Source organism: Ricinus communis, chromosome 10 (assembly GCF_019578655.1).
Source record: "Ricinus communis isolate WT05 ecotype wild-type chromosome 10, ASM1957865v1, whole genome shotgun sequence".
Lineage (NCBI taxonomy): Eukaryota > Viridiplantae > Streptophyta > Magnoliopsida > Malpighiales > Euphorbiaceae > Ricinus > Ricinus communis.
Genome location: NC_063265.1, coordinates 19,416,759 through 19,432,886, shown reverse-complemented (window position 1 = coordinate 19,432,886; position 16,128 = coordinate 19,416,759). Strand labels below are relative to the sequence as shown.

The following is a 16,128-nucleotide window of genomic DNA, read 5'->3' as shown; positions in this document are numbered from 1 at the left end:
ATTAAACTAAAAAACAAGTAAAATTGTAGAAATCTCCACCATCAAGTTTTAAATCATTCAATAGAGATAATATGATTTAGCATGTCTTGTATTTATATCTTAATTTGAGTACGACTTTAAATTCAATTTTTTTTTTCCGTTTATAATTAAATAAAAAAATTATACATCATCTATTTTCCGAAATTTGGTCAAATATATGAGTCGCATTGTATATCTTTGATATTACTATAAAACCTTTTCATGATTTGATCCTATTAATTATTACTCCTTTAAAAGTTAGAAACATTCCTCAAATGCCATGTGAAAAGGTAAGTTTACTCTTTATATGTTTTTACTATTTGCCTCTTGACGTCTGAGGTATTATAGTAACAAGATTCTGTGTAATTTGAGTCCCTTATATTAGTATCCCTTCTGATTTTTGTTGCTAGTTAAATTAGTCCAAAAAACAATAGTTAGTACTTTATTTTATTAAGATAAATAGTTTTAGTAGGATTACAAGTTTTAGTATAATTAAAATAATTATCATAAGTCAAAAATTTGTTTATTATAATTGGATTTTGCTAAAAAATAAAAATAAAACAAGCAAAATAGTATTTAATTAATTAATTTTAGTAGATATTGAATTAGTTTTGTGTTGAAAATCAAGTTAGTTGATACTTGAATCTTTAAGCATTAAATTTGATTTAAATTACATTCTTAATTAAATTGGAATAAGATTAAATTTAAATATAATATAGAAGATATAAGGACTAATTAGTGTAATAAGCTAATCTTGTAGTATAAAAATTATTTAAATTTTTTACTTCTAAGGATATTTTTGAAAGTTAATGTTGATATGGTATCTATTAAATCACTTTTACTTCTGACTTAACAGAAATATAGGAGCACTTAATTTTGCATTTAGTTTCGTTTTGATTATAAAATTTTATTTTTTTTATATTAATCATTCAACTTTAATTATATTTCAATTTAATCACTTTATAAATAAAAAATTGACGTGTAACAAAAATAGCTAATGAGAAAAAAAACAATTAAGAAAGAGAAATATATCGTTTAATTCTTTTTTGGCTAAGTGATTAAATTATAATCAAAATGGAAATTGAATGATTGAAATAAAATAAATTAAAATTTATAATTAAAACAAAATTAAAGAGAAAATTCAGTGACTGCTAATATGAACAAGTATGGGCATTAAGCTCCAATTTCCGATCAATAACAAGCAGTATAACTGTACAAAATAAAATGGTTGTTCCACCACTTTCACCAACAAGCACTTACCAAAAACACACTTGAAAGTTCAAAACACTCAGATTAACACTCACTATAGTTATTGTCATTGAGTGCAACTCCTCACTGCCCCATTTCATGTAGGTGTACCCTATAGTTCAAAAGATGCAGGGTCCCTAATATATATATATATATATAGTTTGGGGCAATTATTTTGTCCCATTACTATTTTCTTTCCCTATGGTTCTTCAGTAAACATGTTTATATGATTATCAAGTATAAGGTACCCTAAGGCTTAAAGAAAGACCTTTTGGCAGGAGGTCTACCAACAGCTCTCATCAAGTTTGCAATTTCAAGAACTCTGGCCACTTTTGTTCCTCTTTTAGCCTCAGCTGATGCTCTTCTTTCCTCTGCTTTTCTATGTGCTTTTGCCACTTCATTCTGCATCTTCTCTAGTGCTTTTGCCCTTTTCTCCTCTAGCTTCCTCTACACAAATCAAGCCAAGATGTCAGTGCAATAACAGAGACAAAATTCTACCTGATTTATTAATTAACTAGTAAAAGAAAAAAAACCCAAATAGTAAAATGAACATGCTTCAAATATAAGCCAAATATGTCACTTGATTAGAATACATGTAAAGGTAATTAACACATGCTTATACATGTATACCCTAAAGTGCTTGAAGCCTTAAAATTACATTTCTTGTGGAGAAGTTAGTTATTGTGCTTTAATGGGAGCAATAATTACATATATAGAAAAAGTTTGAATCTTCATTAGTTCAAAACTAGCTAATTTCTAATCCATAATATACCCACTTGCCCATTTGACCCATCAACTAGTGGTCCTTATTAACTTTGGTAAATACCAACTACACAAGTAGTAATCAAGAAGATCCTGGTGAAGTTTAAAAGGAAGAAAATGGCAATTCAACAACATCATCAAGACTGTGTTTAGCCAATATAGTTCAAGAATTTCAAAAGAATTATGATGGATAATTAATAACCCTTTAATTATCAAGAAAAAATAGATAAAAAATTAACTACCATGCAGAAGATCACAAAAACAATCACTTTCTTGTAAACGTACCTCAACTTTCTTCATCCAAGAACTAGCCTTTTGGATTTGTTCACTTTCCCACCCGTTAATTATAGCATCTTCTCTCTTAAACCTATTATTAGTCTTTGCAATCTTAGCGTTTTGCCATGCAGATATCTTTGTCTCCACCTCCTCTTTCTTCACTCTGTGCACTGACACCTCACCACCACCACCACCCAATGCAACAACCCTCCTTGAGCTTGGACTCGGGTCTAATGGATTGTTATCAGGTACAATAGCCAAAGGATTAGTCTCTTCAGGCACATCATCATCATCGTCTTCCCCAATCCTAGCCAACAAGCTGCTTCCATTAATGTCATCATTATTATTATGGTGATCAGAGCTGCTATTGTTGCTGCTGTTGTTATTGTTGTTATTAATACTTCCTATAGCAGAACCAGCAAGAACCAAAGCACTGAACTCTCTACTCATGGTTGTGAAATTTTCACTTGAAGCTCCTTCACTACTCATGGACATAGAGTATGATTGATTATGGGTGCTGCCTGTTTCCCAACGCCCTCTAGGCGGAGGCTGCGGTGGGGTTAGGGCGTGGATATCACGGATAAGTTCAGTATCATGGTCCTGATCATGACTGGTTTCTTCATTATTGGTGGTGCTTGTGGTGGTGGGTCTTTGAGCACTTAACATAGAGTCAGAGAGAAAGGGTTGTGTTTTAGTTGTGTATAGTTTTTAGTTTAAAGGTAGAGAAAGATAGTGATGAAGAGGAGTAGTAGTGGGATAATTAGTGAAATAAAAGAAAGATAAGAAAAGAAAAGAAAAATATTAAAGATTGGATTAAAGTTTGTGGTTTTGTTTTTGAGTGATATTAATTAAGCAAAGATGATGAACCAAGCAAGGAAACTTCTTGGGAAGCTTGGAGTCCAAAACTTGAGTTTTGAGAGAGACTACATAAGTTAACCCTATAGGGTGGGAACTTTATTTTCCCATCTCTTTTTCTTTCTTTTCTTCTTTTATTTGAAAAAAAAAAAGAATTTTAAGGACTTTTCAAAGTGTAATTTGTTTTGGTCCCCATAGTTTTTGAATTTTATTTTATGCTGCCATTAATGTTGAATCTTATCATTTTTCTGAGGTTGAGGGTAAAAAGACTATGGTTCTTAAATGCAAATCAGCCAAATCTAGGGTTATGTTGTTTTGTAAGTAAATTTGCACTCTATTTTATCATTTTGTAATTTACGATCTATGAATACATTTTGGATCCTAGGACCACATATTTGTACACATTTTTCTTTATAAAAACTCTAATTTTATTTAATCAGCATATATATTATTGATTGACTTTTATATAATATTTTATTTTTATCTAACGTTGAAATCAATATCATTTAAAATCTCATTACAAGTGATTCAAGCTAACTGCAAAAAGGAAAACGAACAAATTAAATATTAACTAGTCGTTTATCTATGCGTTGCACGACCACTATTATTATATGATTTTAAAACTAAATTTATATATAAAATTTATGATATTTAATATTTATTCATCATATTTTAAAAATAATAATAAATTAGATATTTTTAATTTTTCTTCTTAACTTTTTAATAATATATGATTTTATTGACGTATTGATATAAAATTATTCTAAAAATATTTATTAATTAATTCTAATATTATATAAATTAATAATATCAATATAATTGATAACACTATTTTCTAAAATTAAAAATTATTACATAATTAAAAATTAATTTATTAATAAACATAATATTTAAAATACTATTTCTAGAATTAGAAGCATTATCTAGTTAGAATACTAATTTATTAGTTAATATAATATTAAATATAATTAATATGCTATTTTTAGAATAATTATCTAATTACAAAACTAATCATGATCTAATTAGGAAATTAATTTATTATTAATATGCTATTTCTTAGAATTAGAATCAATATTTAATTACAAATATAATTTATTAATCAATAAATTAATAAAAAACCACAAAGATTATACGTAAACTTAAATCTCATGACTCAAAAATAAATAAACATGTCAAAATAAAAATTCTATATGTATAAAGAAGAGACATATATCAAAAAAAATTTAAATCTCAGAAATTAATATATATATAGATTATATGAAACCAACTTCATAAGGCTATACATAATTATATACTGGCATATGTTTGAAGACTAAAATTATTTAATATATTAATAATAAATAAACAAAAATAATATTGTCATAAAAATATAACTATATAAAAAATTTTATGCTTGAATCATCTAATTTTACTTGATCAAATTAAAACTATTAAAGCGAGTTTTGAATTTTTGATCTTTTATTTTAATTAAGCTTCTAAGTTTTTTATATGCTCTCATTAATATATATATATATAATTCATATAATATAGAAGTGTAAGATATGAAATAATTCAAGATTAAACTTAGAACTCATTTTATAAAAGGACTTGTGTTGAGAAAAATGAAATTGGACTTGACTCAATTTGTTTGCAATTCTAATTGGTATTCTATTCAGCTCTACTAGTGTAAATATACTAGATGACCAACAATATTTTCCTTTTCTACAAAGATATTAAATGGTTTGAAGCAAATTAATAAATGATATAAACAAAGAGTATAAATAAATATTAATAAGTTCTTCTCTATTACCATATTTTCATATCTTTAATACTTCATCAAACAAGACACCCATTTCTTTTCAACTCTCTTATATTTTAAGAAAGAATTATTTAGTTAATCAATATTTGATAGGAGTTAAGCTTATAAGTACTCAGACATTCAATTTTTTTTATACTTAATTATTTAATTACTGATCTATAAATAGAATTTAGCTCATCGGATCCTATTGAAACTAGATTTCTTTACTACATTACCCTTAGGAGAATTCATCTAAATTCAAAATAGTTTATATTTTGGTTGATCTAATGTTAAAAGTAAATTCATTGAAAGAGTGTTGGCAAGAAAATGCAAAAATTAGATAGTTTTGGATCTATGGTTATATAACGAAAACTCTGAGGACTGGCGTGCAAAAAGGGGTTATATTTATATATAAAATAAACTTTTCCATTTTGGTGAGAAGTGTCGGCCAAAAGGACAATCTATCAGAGACCCCACAAAAATTAGGTAGTGGTGGAGAACCAGTCACACAATACACACGCGTCGTAGGGTATCAATCAAAAAAAAAAAAACACTGTGGATCGAGAACACGTGGCACTATGTCACTCCGATAAGGCCCCCATCACCGGAACCTACGTATGTTTTCTTCCATGCAGACGGTGACCTAATACCACCAGATTTTCGCCACGTGTACTTCCCCATTCTTGGATTTTTCTGTTTTTCAAGATGCCCACGTCTCACGTGATAAATTAATATTATCTTGCGAAAGATGTCATTAATGATTAATCAGCTATTATCCCCTGCATTAAGTCATAAAACATGTTCTATTAAAGTTCTGTTTCGTGCTTCAAAAAAAAATGAACATAATGCAACGAATGAAATTGATTTAAGACTAGGGATTGAAAATTAATAAAAAAAAGGGTTTAAGTCATTGAATTTAAGTGAATTGAGAATGGACATTTTGCTTATTTTATTTAATAGATATAAGTAATACTATTTGAATCGTGGGATTAGTATTATTGTTTATAGATTGTCGTAAATGTTAAAAGATTCTATTAAATTTTAAAAAAATTTAAATTATTTATGATAAATTCAATTATTTGTTATTTTTATTTTAGAGAATTAGAAAGGAATTCATGCTCCGAATATTAATGAAATAAAAGAATGATTGTTTTTTAATAATATATTTATTTATTAATCTTATAATAAATAAAAAATTTGAAAGTTATTTATTTATTTATTCATATTTTTCTTTTATCAAACTTGTTCACATCCTTGACTTGTCAAATCGAGTGAATTGGGATTTAGGGTAAATTAGGACAATGTCTGGGTCGCAAATTTTGCAATGGGTAAAAATCACCACCAATTGGAAAAAAGATCAAATCTTAAAGCTGCATAATTTCTTTAGAATAGGCTTTGATATTATCTAGAACAAAAGAAAAAGTTGTGATGTTAATTTATTATTATAATTATTATAATTATTATAATTATTTTGTGTTTTGTGGGGTGAAAGTGTTGGTTATCCAGTGAGAAATGCACAATTAGACTATTGATCATTGGTAACTATCAGATGATGTATTTGGAGTGTAGAGTAGAATAGTGGAATGTGACATGTTTCCATTATAAGAAGCAAAGTAAACTACAGGTGTTAGCTAGTGGATATATTAGACTTGGGTTTATTGAGAGTGACCTATTAATATAAATGAAAATGGTTTGGTTATATGATGATTAAAATGAAGTGGCATTGATGCTAACATCTCATATTGTCATTTTGTTTGCCAAGACAATAGCAAAACCCCATCTAAACAGACAGATAGTATGCATGGTAGGTGGTACCATCAATGAACCTTGAGTGACCTTGTGAACAAGCAGCATGTTGCTCCACCACATATAAATCTTCTATAATTAATTTGCTTCTTTTGGAATAGAGCTACTTCTCAATTCAATATGGCCCAAGACAACTTATTATGAGTTATGAATATTAGGGATAACTATAATTTACCTGTTAAAGTTTGTCATATTACACTAGTCAGATTTACTGTTTAATATTAATACTAAATTTTTGTTATAGTTTATGATAATATAACAAGTAAGGAAAAAAGGTGTACTTTTACCCCCTAATGTTTGATAGCAGGAGCTAATTAACCCTTAACCTAATTTTAGATGCAATTAAGCACTTAACTTATTAGAAATTTATATTTTAAGCCTCTTACTATAAATAGAGTTAACGTTTGTTACACTTACCTGAGAGGCAATACACTTGGCCGAGTGCAACCGAGTTGGCAAAAATAATATGGGACTCAATACACATCACCTTCAATTCTCTTTTTCTTTCTTTCCTTCTTCCCTTCCCTTATTCCTTGTTCTTTTTCTTTCCTTCCTTCTTTTCTTGTTCTTTTGTTCTTCCCTTTCCTTCTCATAAATAAGCAGTACTCTTTCAAGCTAAATCAAATCCACTTAAAAAATAAAATAAAATCGAATCAATTGGCTCATTTTTGTTGAACCAGTCCCTGTTGCCATTGAAGCAACAACAACCACGACAACATCGTCATCCTTGTCTTACCAGTTCTTCTGCAACAGTAGGAATCGCAGTTGAGTCACGAGTTGGCTCCTCCTTGCAAGTTGTGACGTCTTCTCCTCCTTCCCAATTTCGCCGCTGCATCTAGTCTCTATCGTCGACGTTAATGAGATTCCTTAATGCTTCAACCGCCAATAAAATCTAGACCCAAATTCAATTCCTCTGTCAGAGCCTTTAATCATTCAAATTCTGCGCCAGAACTCTTTACGCCTCCAACAAAATTGATTTTTTCAAATGGTGTTCTCTCAGACATAATTACAAACACCCTGCGTGCGTTTACTCCCACATATGATTGTGTTACTATCGGTTGTGAGACTTTTGAGCCCCTGTTACTTTGATTTTGCACTTGAGATTCTTGATTACAATGGAGAGTTAGGTACTAATTGAGCTCTCACATATATGATTCTGTTTTTTTAGCATTGACTAGGAAAAACCAGATAAGTTTAGCTTTGATCATCTGCTTTAAGCTATTAGAAGCCTCCAATGACAATGATGGCATTTTTTGCTAACCAGGATTCGTTGGAAAGTAACGGCAACGAGATAAGGTTGAAGTTATTGAATGACAAATCTAGAGCTTTGATTTGAGATTTTGAGGGAAGAGAACTCTTGAGGAAATGATCCTTGAATAAAATGATGAAATATGCTTAAGAATTTCAAACGAGAGAATATGGTTGTACAATCGTTAAATTACATATGAAAACTAATAAAAGGAAAAGAAAAATAAAAGAAAAAAGCTTATTACACGTGGACAAATAAAGATAGGTTCATTGCCACTTCAGCCATATTTAACAGATTTCAGCACCGTTAAATCTCTAACAATAAAGAGGAGCTCATAATATAGGTTTTCAATAGGTTAAGTACTTGATTGCATTTAAAATTAGTTTAAAGGCTAATCAGCTTATGGCACCAAACGTTAAGGGCAAAATTGCATCTTTTCCTAAAAGTTAATAGGAAAACTTCATTAAATTATCTTGTAATTTAACAATATTTTTACTTTAGGATAATGTGATTTATTTTTTAAAATTTTAATATTATGTGAATATTGACCATTAACAAATAACGATACCACGTTAGCACTTGCTAATGGTGTTATATAATTTGGTCGTTATATACTAAGGATCATATTCAAGAAATATCAAAAAAAATTACAGACCTTAAAATGAATATATTAAACCACATAATAGTTTGCTGGAATTTTCTCAAATTAATAATTATACTTTTATTTTTAACTTAATCAAGTGAAGTGCTTTTTTATTCTTATTTTATCTTAATGACGAGTGTAATATGATAAATTTATTAGGAGACAAATTGCCATTATTCCTATCCATATACCAATCCGATAGAAGAGGAGTGTTGCGAAATCAATTTCATTAAATTGAAAGGCTTACATCACCATGAGAGTATTTTTGACAAAATGATTTACACGTTCACACCATATTTCCTCCTTCCTGCAAATGGATATTGAGGGAGCAAAATGCTGAGCACGTAGGGGTGGAAATGTCTTTTAAAGTGCAGTGTATGCGGGTCCCCTTTCACATGTGTAGCATTTTACCGTTATACCCTCCACTGGATATTCCAGATTCGTTTCACTCGAGCCAAACATAAGTGCAACATGGCCATTTTAAAGACAAATAATGAAAATACTGGAATAGCCAAAGCTTTAGCCATTAACCATAAGTAAAACGACGTTATGTTAAGGCCATTAAAGTCTTTCACTCTAATAACACTATTCCCCAAATGTCCACGTTAGGGATGACAGGGCAGGTCTTTTCGAATATCAAATCAAATTCAATTGTATTAAATTTTATTATATTTTATTATTTAAAATATTATTTTAAATTTTATTAAATTTATATTTAAATTGTATTAATGTATTAAATATTTAAATTTAATTAGTTTATATTTTTTATTTTTATTAATATATTTTAAAATTTTAATTATTGTAAATGAGTTTGGTAACAAGATGTTTATTTAATTACTTGAATATTTATATAAACGGATATAGTACTCGCTATCTATTTAAATATTCATAAATATATTTAATAGTTATTTAATTTAAACGGATTGTAATCGGACAATTTTTTAAACAGATTTAGAACATGTTTGGGTACGTATCTTTTAATTGGGTTCGGATATCCTTAAAAGGACAATTACCTTACCTGCTGTCATTCCTAATCTATATTAATTATTGAAAAATGTTTGTACTAAATATTTTAAAAGTACAAAAACATATCTTGTGGTTAGAAAATTATAGCATTTTTTGTGATAAAAAAATACCATTTAATTTAATTTTCTTATATTTTTACTATCTTACAAATTAATATTCTATATTAATTATTGAAAAATGTTTGTACTAAATATTTTAAAAGTACAAAAACATATCTTGTGGTTAGAAAATTATAGCATTTTTTGTGATAAAAAAATACCATTTAATTTAATTTTCTTATATTTTTACTATCTTACAAATTAATATTTTTAGATTTCTGCCTGGATGTTTGTAAACAGATAGATTCTATTATTGCCAATTTGGGGCAACAGAAGGATGAGAGACGAATTCATTGGTGTTCTTAGGAGAAATTATGCAAGTCCAAAAAAGATGGTAGTTAGGGTTTAGGGACTTGTTTAAATTGAGCAAATGGTAGGGAAGCAAGGATGGAGGCTCCTTAGCAATGATTCTACACTTTTAGCTCAAGTTGTGCGTGCCCGCTATTTTCCAAGAGTTTCTTTTCTACAAGCTTCTATTGGGTATAATCCAAGCTTTGCATGGAGAAGTATAGTAGCGGGCAGAGAGATTCACTTAAGGATGTGCGTTGAAATAGAACTGATATAGCATTGAGATATGGAGGAATAACGTGAAATCAACTATCATAATAAAATTATAATATATATTAATTTTATTTAACATGAATTTAATGTAATTAATTATACGCTATGTTACTTAATAAATAATTTTATTATTAAAAATGAGTATTACTCTAATATTAAATTATAAAAATCTAAAAATATCAATTTGTAAGCAATAAAAATATAAAAAACTAAATTTACAAAGTATTATTTTGTCACGAAAAGAATTAGAGTCTTTTAAGTATAAAAACTTCAAACTATAAAATACTCTTTTATATACTTTTTCCTATTTTAAATTATTATACAATTATTAGTAATTTATATCACTAAATTTAGTTATATTTATATTATCTCGTAGCATCATACGGGTGATTTATCTAATTATAACTAATATTTGACCCACACATGTCCACACCATACATTTCTTAGTTAAGATATTATGTAAAAATTTACATGTAACTAAGACATCAGATTAAAAGAATTATAAAATTATAATAAGTCATACTTATCTTATTAGTAGGATTAGTGTTTTCCCAATGTTTCTATTTCGGTCTTCTAACAAAATTTGTGATATTAATCTTGGTTGGAAAAGGTTGAATATGACAAGGCAAACTAGTTTATAGATGGAATTGCCCGAAAGACTTTAAAAGTTGTTCAGAGATTAGTTATTCACATATTTAGATCTTTTATAAATTTCATATTTTATCATAATCGAAGTAATAATAACGGTCGTGCAACACATTAATAAACGATGCATTCTGATAATATTCCAATTTATTTTCAGTGAATCGCATGCTATTATCTATTGACATCTCTGAATCTATTGTTGCAATTGTATTCATAGAGATCTTATTTTTGTTTGATTACAAATATATAGAATGATTTCGAGGCATCATCTCATATTATTAGCAGTGCTTCTGTGTATATATATAAAATTCGACTATGCCTTTTAATTTTTACGCTATAATTTCTTGAGGTAATATTTTGTTTAATATTTCGGTATTTGTACCCTGGTTTTAATACATTTTACAAGATATATAAAGTAATCGTCATTTCATTAAGATCTTTTTAGAAAATTATTTCTTTCACTCAACAGTATTTGAAGTTTTGAACGACCTAAAACAAGAGGACAGAAATAATAGGCAATATAAAATTAGAATTTAGACCTCTAATTTACTATACTTTAAGATCAGAATGGTTTAGAAAATCTAAGATTTAATAGACTCAATTACTAAAAAAATCTTAAATTTTACATTTATTATCAAATATAGTATATTGTATTATTTAAATTTTTAATTTTAGCATCAATTTTTAACATTGATTTTCATGTTAATTTTTAGTAAAATTATCAACAAAATTTGTTGAAGTAGCGTGAACTCCAACAACAATAATAAAAGGAGGAATTGAGTAAGCACTCTTACTATTAAAACATTGTCGTTTAAACACATAAAATTAATGAAACTCTAAAATTAAGAAAAGAAAAAAATTAATTTATGTACTTAAAATGATAATATTTTAGTAATGGAATGATCCCTGTTAGATAAGGTTGCTTGCTCCTCTTTATTTAAATTTTTTCAATAAATAGCCTCCTGAATTTATATGCAAATATCAAATACATCAACTTTAAAATCAGTAAATAGCTTTTCGAACTTGTGTCCAATGATCAAATACATTCAATTTAATTTAAAAAAGATAAAATAGCATTAGATTTTCATGTTTTAATTAAAATATAAAAATTAAAAATAATATTTATTTTATTAATTTGATGATACAATATCTAGTGATGCGCTGTACAAGAGCATATTTAGTAAAATTTAAAATTTAAATTTAATTAATTCGAAAATGACAAATATTACATAAGTCAAATTTTAAATTTTTAAAGATTAAATAAGTTAAATTTTAAATTTCTAAAGATTAAATAAATCAAATTGCTCTATAACTTGTTATTTTTGGGTCAATTAAATCTTAGCTTTAAATTTTATTAAATACGCTCTTTTATAGCGCATCACTGATATTGTATCAGTAAATTAATGAAATAAATATTATTTTTAAATTGGATGTATTTGACTCTTGCATACAAGTTCAAGCGGTTATTTGCGGAGAAAATTTAAATTAGATGCATTTGATCTTGGATATAAGCTCAGGGAGCTATATGCTAATAAATTTAAATTGGGTATATTTGACTCTTGGACATAAATTCATGGAACAAATTGACTCTTTATCCATGATATAAGCATTCTTAAAAGTGTGCGATTGATTGATAAACTTGTATATTTATTTGTTAATAATATAAAGTTTATTGTACTACAAATTGGATATATTCTATTTTAAAAATAAATTTATTATTAAATTAACAATAATAAGTAAAGCGTTATATTTAAATTGAAACTCTCACCCGTGTATTTTAAAATTTACCTTCTTCATTCAAATGAAATGACTATATTATGAACGTCGGGTACATAATGCCCAGTATATCCGGATCCACATCCACGATATAATTTACTGCACAATATTTGCTCGGAAATTTCTCAAAGGCTACCATTTTTCTTCTATTGGTATGAGCTTCACTCAAAGGTGGGCCTTGTGTACTCGGTCCAAGTTTCAGGTCCAAAGGTGGTTTGGGTTTCAGCTCTATTATGACCTAGCCTTAATTCCACTTAAAAGAAAATATATATTTAGAAAAATAACAAAAGATATTCAATTTTTTTTTTAATATCATTTTAGTTGTTTTTTAATTCTCATTGATTTTTTTTTTTATATTCTAAATTTATCTAACATTTCATCTTTTCATTATAATATGTGCAAATAACAATATTTGGATATAGAAGGAGAACTATACATGTTACATATATCACTGCACACCAAATCAAGCAAAGTCAAACATTTATCAATGTTTGAAATATTAAATTTTTCTAGTAATTTCAATTTGATGTCAGGACTCGATCTTTAGGCCTGTGACGGCGCTAGAGAATGAGTAGATTTAAGACCACCGAAACTCGAAGCAAGTCTAATTAGCCAAAGATCCAAATAAATGCATACATAATTATATACTATTAAAACAAACCAACATTTCACTCATAGATCTGCACAGAATTAAATTAATCTTTCAGCTAGATTACTAGTAAGTATCCCATAACTTTTAACAGACTAAATTAAAATATAAGATACCAAGTACACTACTGCAGAAAGTCTACAATTCTAAATAATTTAAAATACAAAAGTTAAGATTTAATTACAATAGGACCGAAAGAGAAAATGAAGTTGGACTGTAAAAAAGAAAGTCGACGGAGAACCTAGCTGTCACCTGAAAAATTTAAAATTGAGGCTATCAGTATTGGGAGTGAGTTAAAATCATATATCTGAAGTAAAACAGCAAAAAATGTACGTATATAATGGTTGATAAAATAAAATGGAATATCACAAAATCATAATTTAAAATAACTAAATTTTAACTAATAAGGGACGATCACTTCAATAGAATTCTAACTTCAATACTAGCCTTTCGACTCTCTTATTCTAATAGGACTGATGCCTAGAGAGCAAAGCTCAACCAAGGACCTTAAATCCAGTCTGGTTACTTGGTTCCCAATATAATTGGCGCCTAGAGAATAATGCTCGATCATGGACCTTTTCTCCAGCAATCAATTCTCACAGCTAAAAGAGTTATACTCAACCAGAGCAAATTTTAAAAATATTCTTTTACTACCTGTCTCTAATTAATATCGGTGCGCACGGGGTCATAATGTAACCTATCAGATAGCATGTTCTACTGATGTTTCATCATAAGTCAATATGCAATCATAACATTAACACTGCAGAAAATGATATATAAATAGCAAGCAACTTAACTATTATTTCTCAACTTATTAAATAATATTGAACAACACATAATTTGTAGTTATAAATTTAATTAATTAAATAATTAGTAAATAGATAATTGATTCCATAAAATGATTATTTAGATGAATAATAAATAACTAATCTAAAGTCTATAAATCAATCAATTGAATAAATAATAAATAAATAATTTATATCTATAAGATTAATTAATTAAATATAGAATAAGAATCACCATGATATATATATATATATATATATACACACGATAATAATAATATATGTAATAATTATTAATCAAAATTGTTATATAAAAATTTGGCATGCCACATGTATAAAAGATATGTATGATTTTAACTCACAGTTATGCGGCACTCCGCAGTCTGCTCCTACACCTCGGGTAGAGTTGGCTAAACGGACGAATTAGCTATTCATGAAAATAATTCAATTAATAAGATATTCATAATCTCTCGTAGGTTTAGACTCTTAGATTATACTGTGTAAGAAACACTGATTCGGAAATTCTATCGAAAATTCGGCAAAATTTCCCTTAAAATATGGACGTGTATCCCCGTATAATAGGTCCAGAACCTGCTAGAAAAATTTTAAATATTTTATAAATACTTAACGGGAGTCAAGCCACCAAAACTGCATTATTTTTCCGACTCTGCAATATAACCCAAATTACAATATAAAAATTATCAGTCCGGCAAAATAATCCTATTTCATGATACATTATACAAATATTTACATAACAGAATGTTAACTCATTTTGTAATTAATCTGCAGTAATTCTAAAATCAGGCTATTAATTAATTAAATAATTTAATTACTTAATTATAACTAATAATTAATACAACAAATACTGTCTAATAATTCTAAAATAATTTTCAAAGTCTGAATAGCTCGTCCACAAAACACCAGGCTTTGGAAGCTGGTACCGCCAATGATGTCCGGTTTCGGATCCGGAAGCGCCTACGCGAAGTTTGAGTTGCGGGGAGTCCAAATATGCAAATGTCTTCGCCTGAAACTAGCCGGAAGTCACCGGATCGGGGCTGGAAAGTTTCGGCTTCGGCGAGGCTCACCCACTACTGCCGGCGGAGGGAAATGAGCGGGGAAGGCTGCCTTGAGGTTCGGGGTCCAAGAGTCCATTTTCGGCATCAGATCGGCGAAGAGACACCGACAGGAGGCTGTTTTGGCGGCAGCAATGAGGTGAGTCGACTTTTCATTCTTGTTGTAGTGAGGAACGATGAAGGGGAAGGAGAAAGAGACGGCGCCGACGAAGCAGAAATGGGGGGGTAAGGAGAAGGAGAAGAGAGAAGAGGGTGAGAGAGAGAGAGAAAAGGAGGGAGGGAAAAAATATTTATTATTATTTTTTTTAATAATAAACGATAGAAAAATGTAAATCAATCTCCCCTCTAAAAAGTTGCTATCTTGACTTAACTAGTATTATTATTTATTATTTATTTATATATATTAAATAATTAACTCATTAAAATTTAATATAATATTTAATTTAAAAAATTTTAAAATTATCTCTAATAAAAATTAAAACAATTAAATTTAAGTTCACGATTATTACAGATATTAACCCTACTTTGGTCCTATCATTTACTTGTCTCCAATTGGTTGTCATAATATTAGGACTCAGCAGTGAGAGCAAAAGAGTGATTTATTATTTTTTTTCTTTAAAAAAAAGAATTTAATATTGAGTTTCTGCATGCCTTCATTCAAATAACTTTTTCTAAATTTGAAATACCCAAATGCTCGTTCCTTGTATCGTTTTTTTTTCTTCAGTTCTTTCGCTGTCACTGCTTTTATAAACCTATAGAAAATACACAATGATGATACTTCAAATCTGGAACCAGAGTTTAATTTTAAATTAATTAAATTCTAAAAGAAAAGGATCTGAACTCAATCCTCTATAAACTCTTAAGAGACTGAATTTACGGTT

General features: G+C 28.2%; 1 protein-coding gene and 2 long non-coding RNA genes across 3 annotated transcripts; all 3 read right to left on the bottom strand.

Moving 5' to 3' along the window:
- Nucleotides 1-1,175: 1,175 nt before the first annotated feature.
- LOC8260631 (remorin 4.1) lies at nucleotides 1,176-3,171 on the bottom strand. Its single transcript, XM_002529577.4, has 2 exons — nucleotides 2,314-3,171; nucleotides 1,176-1,713 (listed from the first exon to the last, which is right to left on the bottom strand). Exons 1-2 carry the CDS (start codon nucleotides 2,968-2,970, stop codon nucleotides 1,516-1,518), a joined length of 855 nt encoding a protein of 284 aa, XP_002529623.2. The 5' UTR covers nucleotides 2,971-3,171; the 3' UTR covers nucleotides 1,176-1,515.
- Nucleotides 3,172-5,318: 2,147 nt separating this feature from the next.
- Nucleotides 5,319-8,272, bottom strand: LOC112536441. The gene is made up of 2 exons (XR_003080461.2): nucleotides 7,160-8,272; nucleotides 5,319-5,715 (listed from the first exon to the last, which is right to left on the bottom strand). It is a non-coding gene; the product is annotated as an uncharacterized LOC112536441 (long non-coding RNA).
- Nucleotides 8,273-13,430: 5,158 nt separating this feature from the next.
- Nucleotides 13,431-15,577, bottom strand: LOC125371308. The gene is made up of 2 exons (XR_007217610.1): nucleotides 14,537-15,577; nucleotides 13,431-13,641 (listed from the first exon to the last, which is right to left on the bottom strand). It is a non-coding gene; the product is annotated as an uncharacterized LOC125371308 (long non-coding RNA).
- Between the last annotated feature and the right edge of the window lie 551 nt (nucleotides 15,578-16,128).

What these genes read in the sequence shown, in the direction of transcription:
- LOC8260631 (XM_002529577.4), bottom strand. Translation starts at nt 2,970, where the DNA reads ATGTTAAGTGCTCAAAGACCCACCACCACAAGCACCACCAATAATGAA. An exon ending in CTTGGATGAAGAAAGTTGAG is followed by an intron (nt 1,714 to 2,313) that starts GTACGTTTACAA and finishes TGATTTGTGTAG; the next exon opens with AGGAAGCTAGAGGAGAAAAG.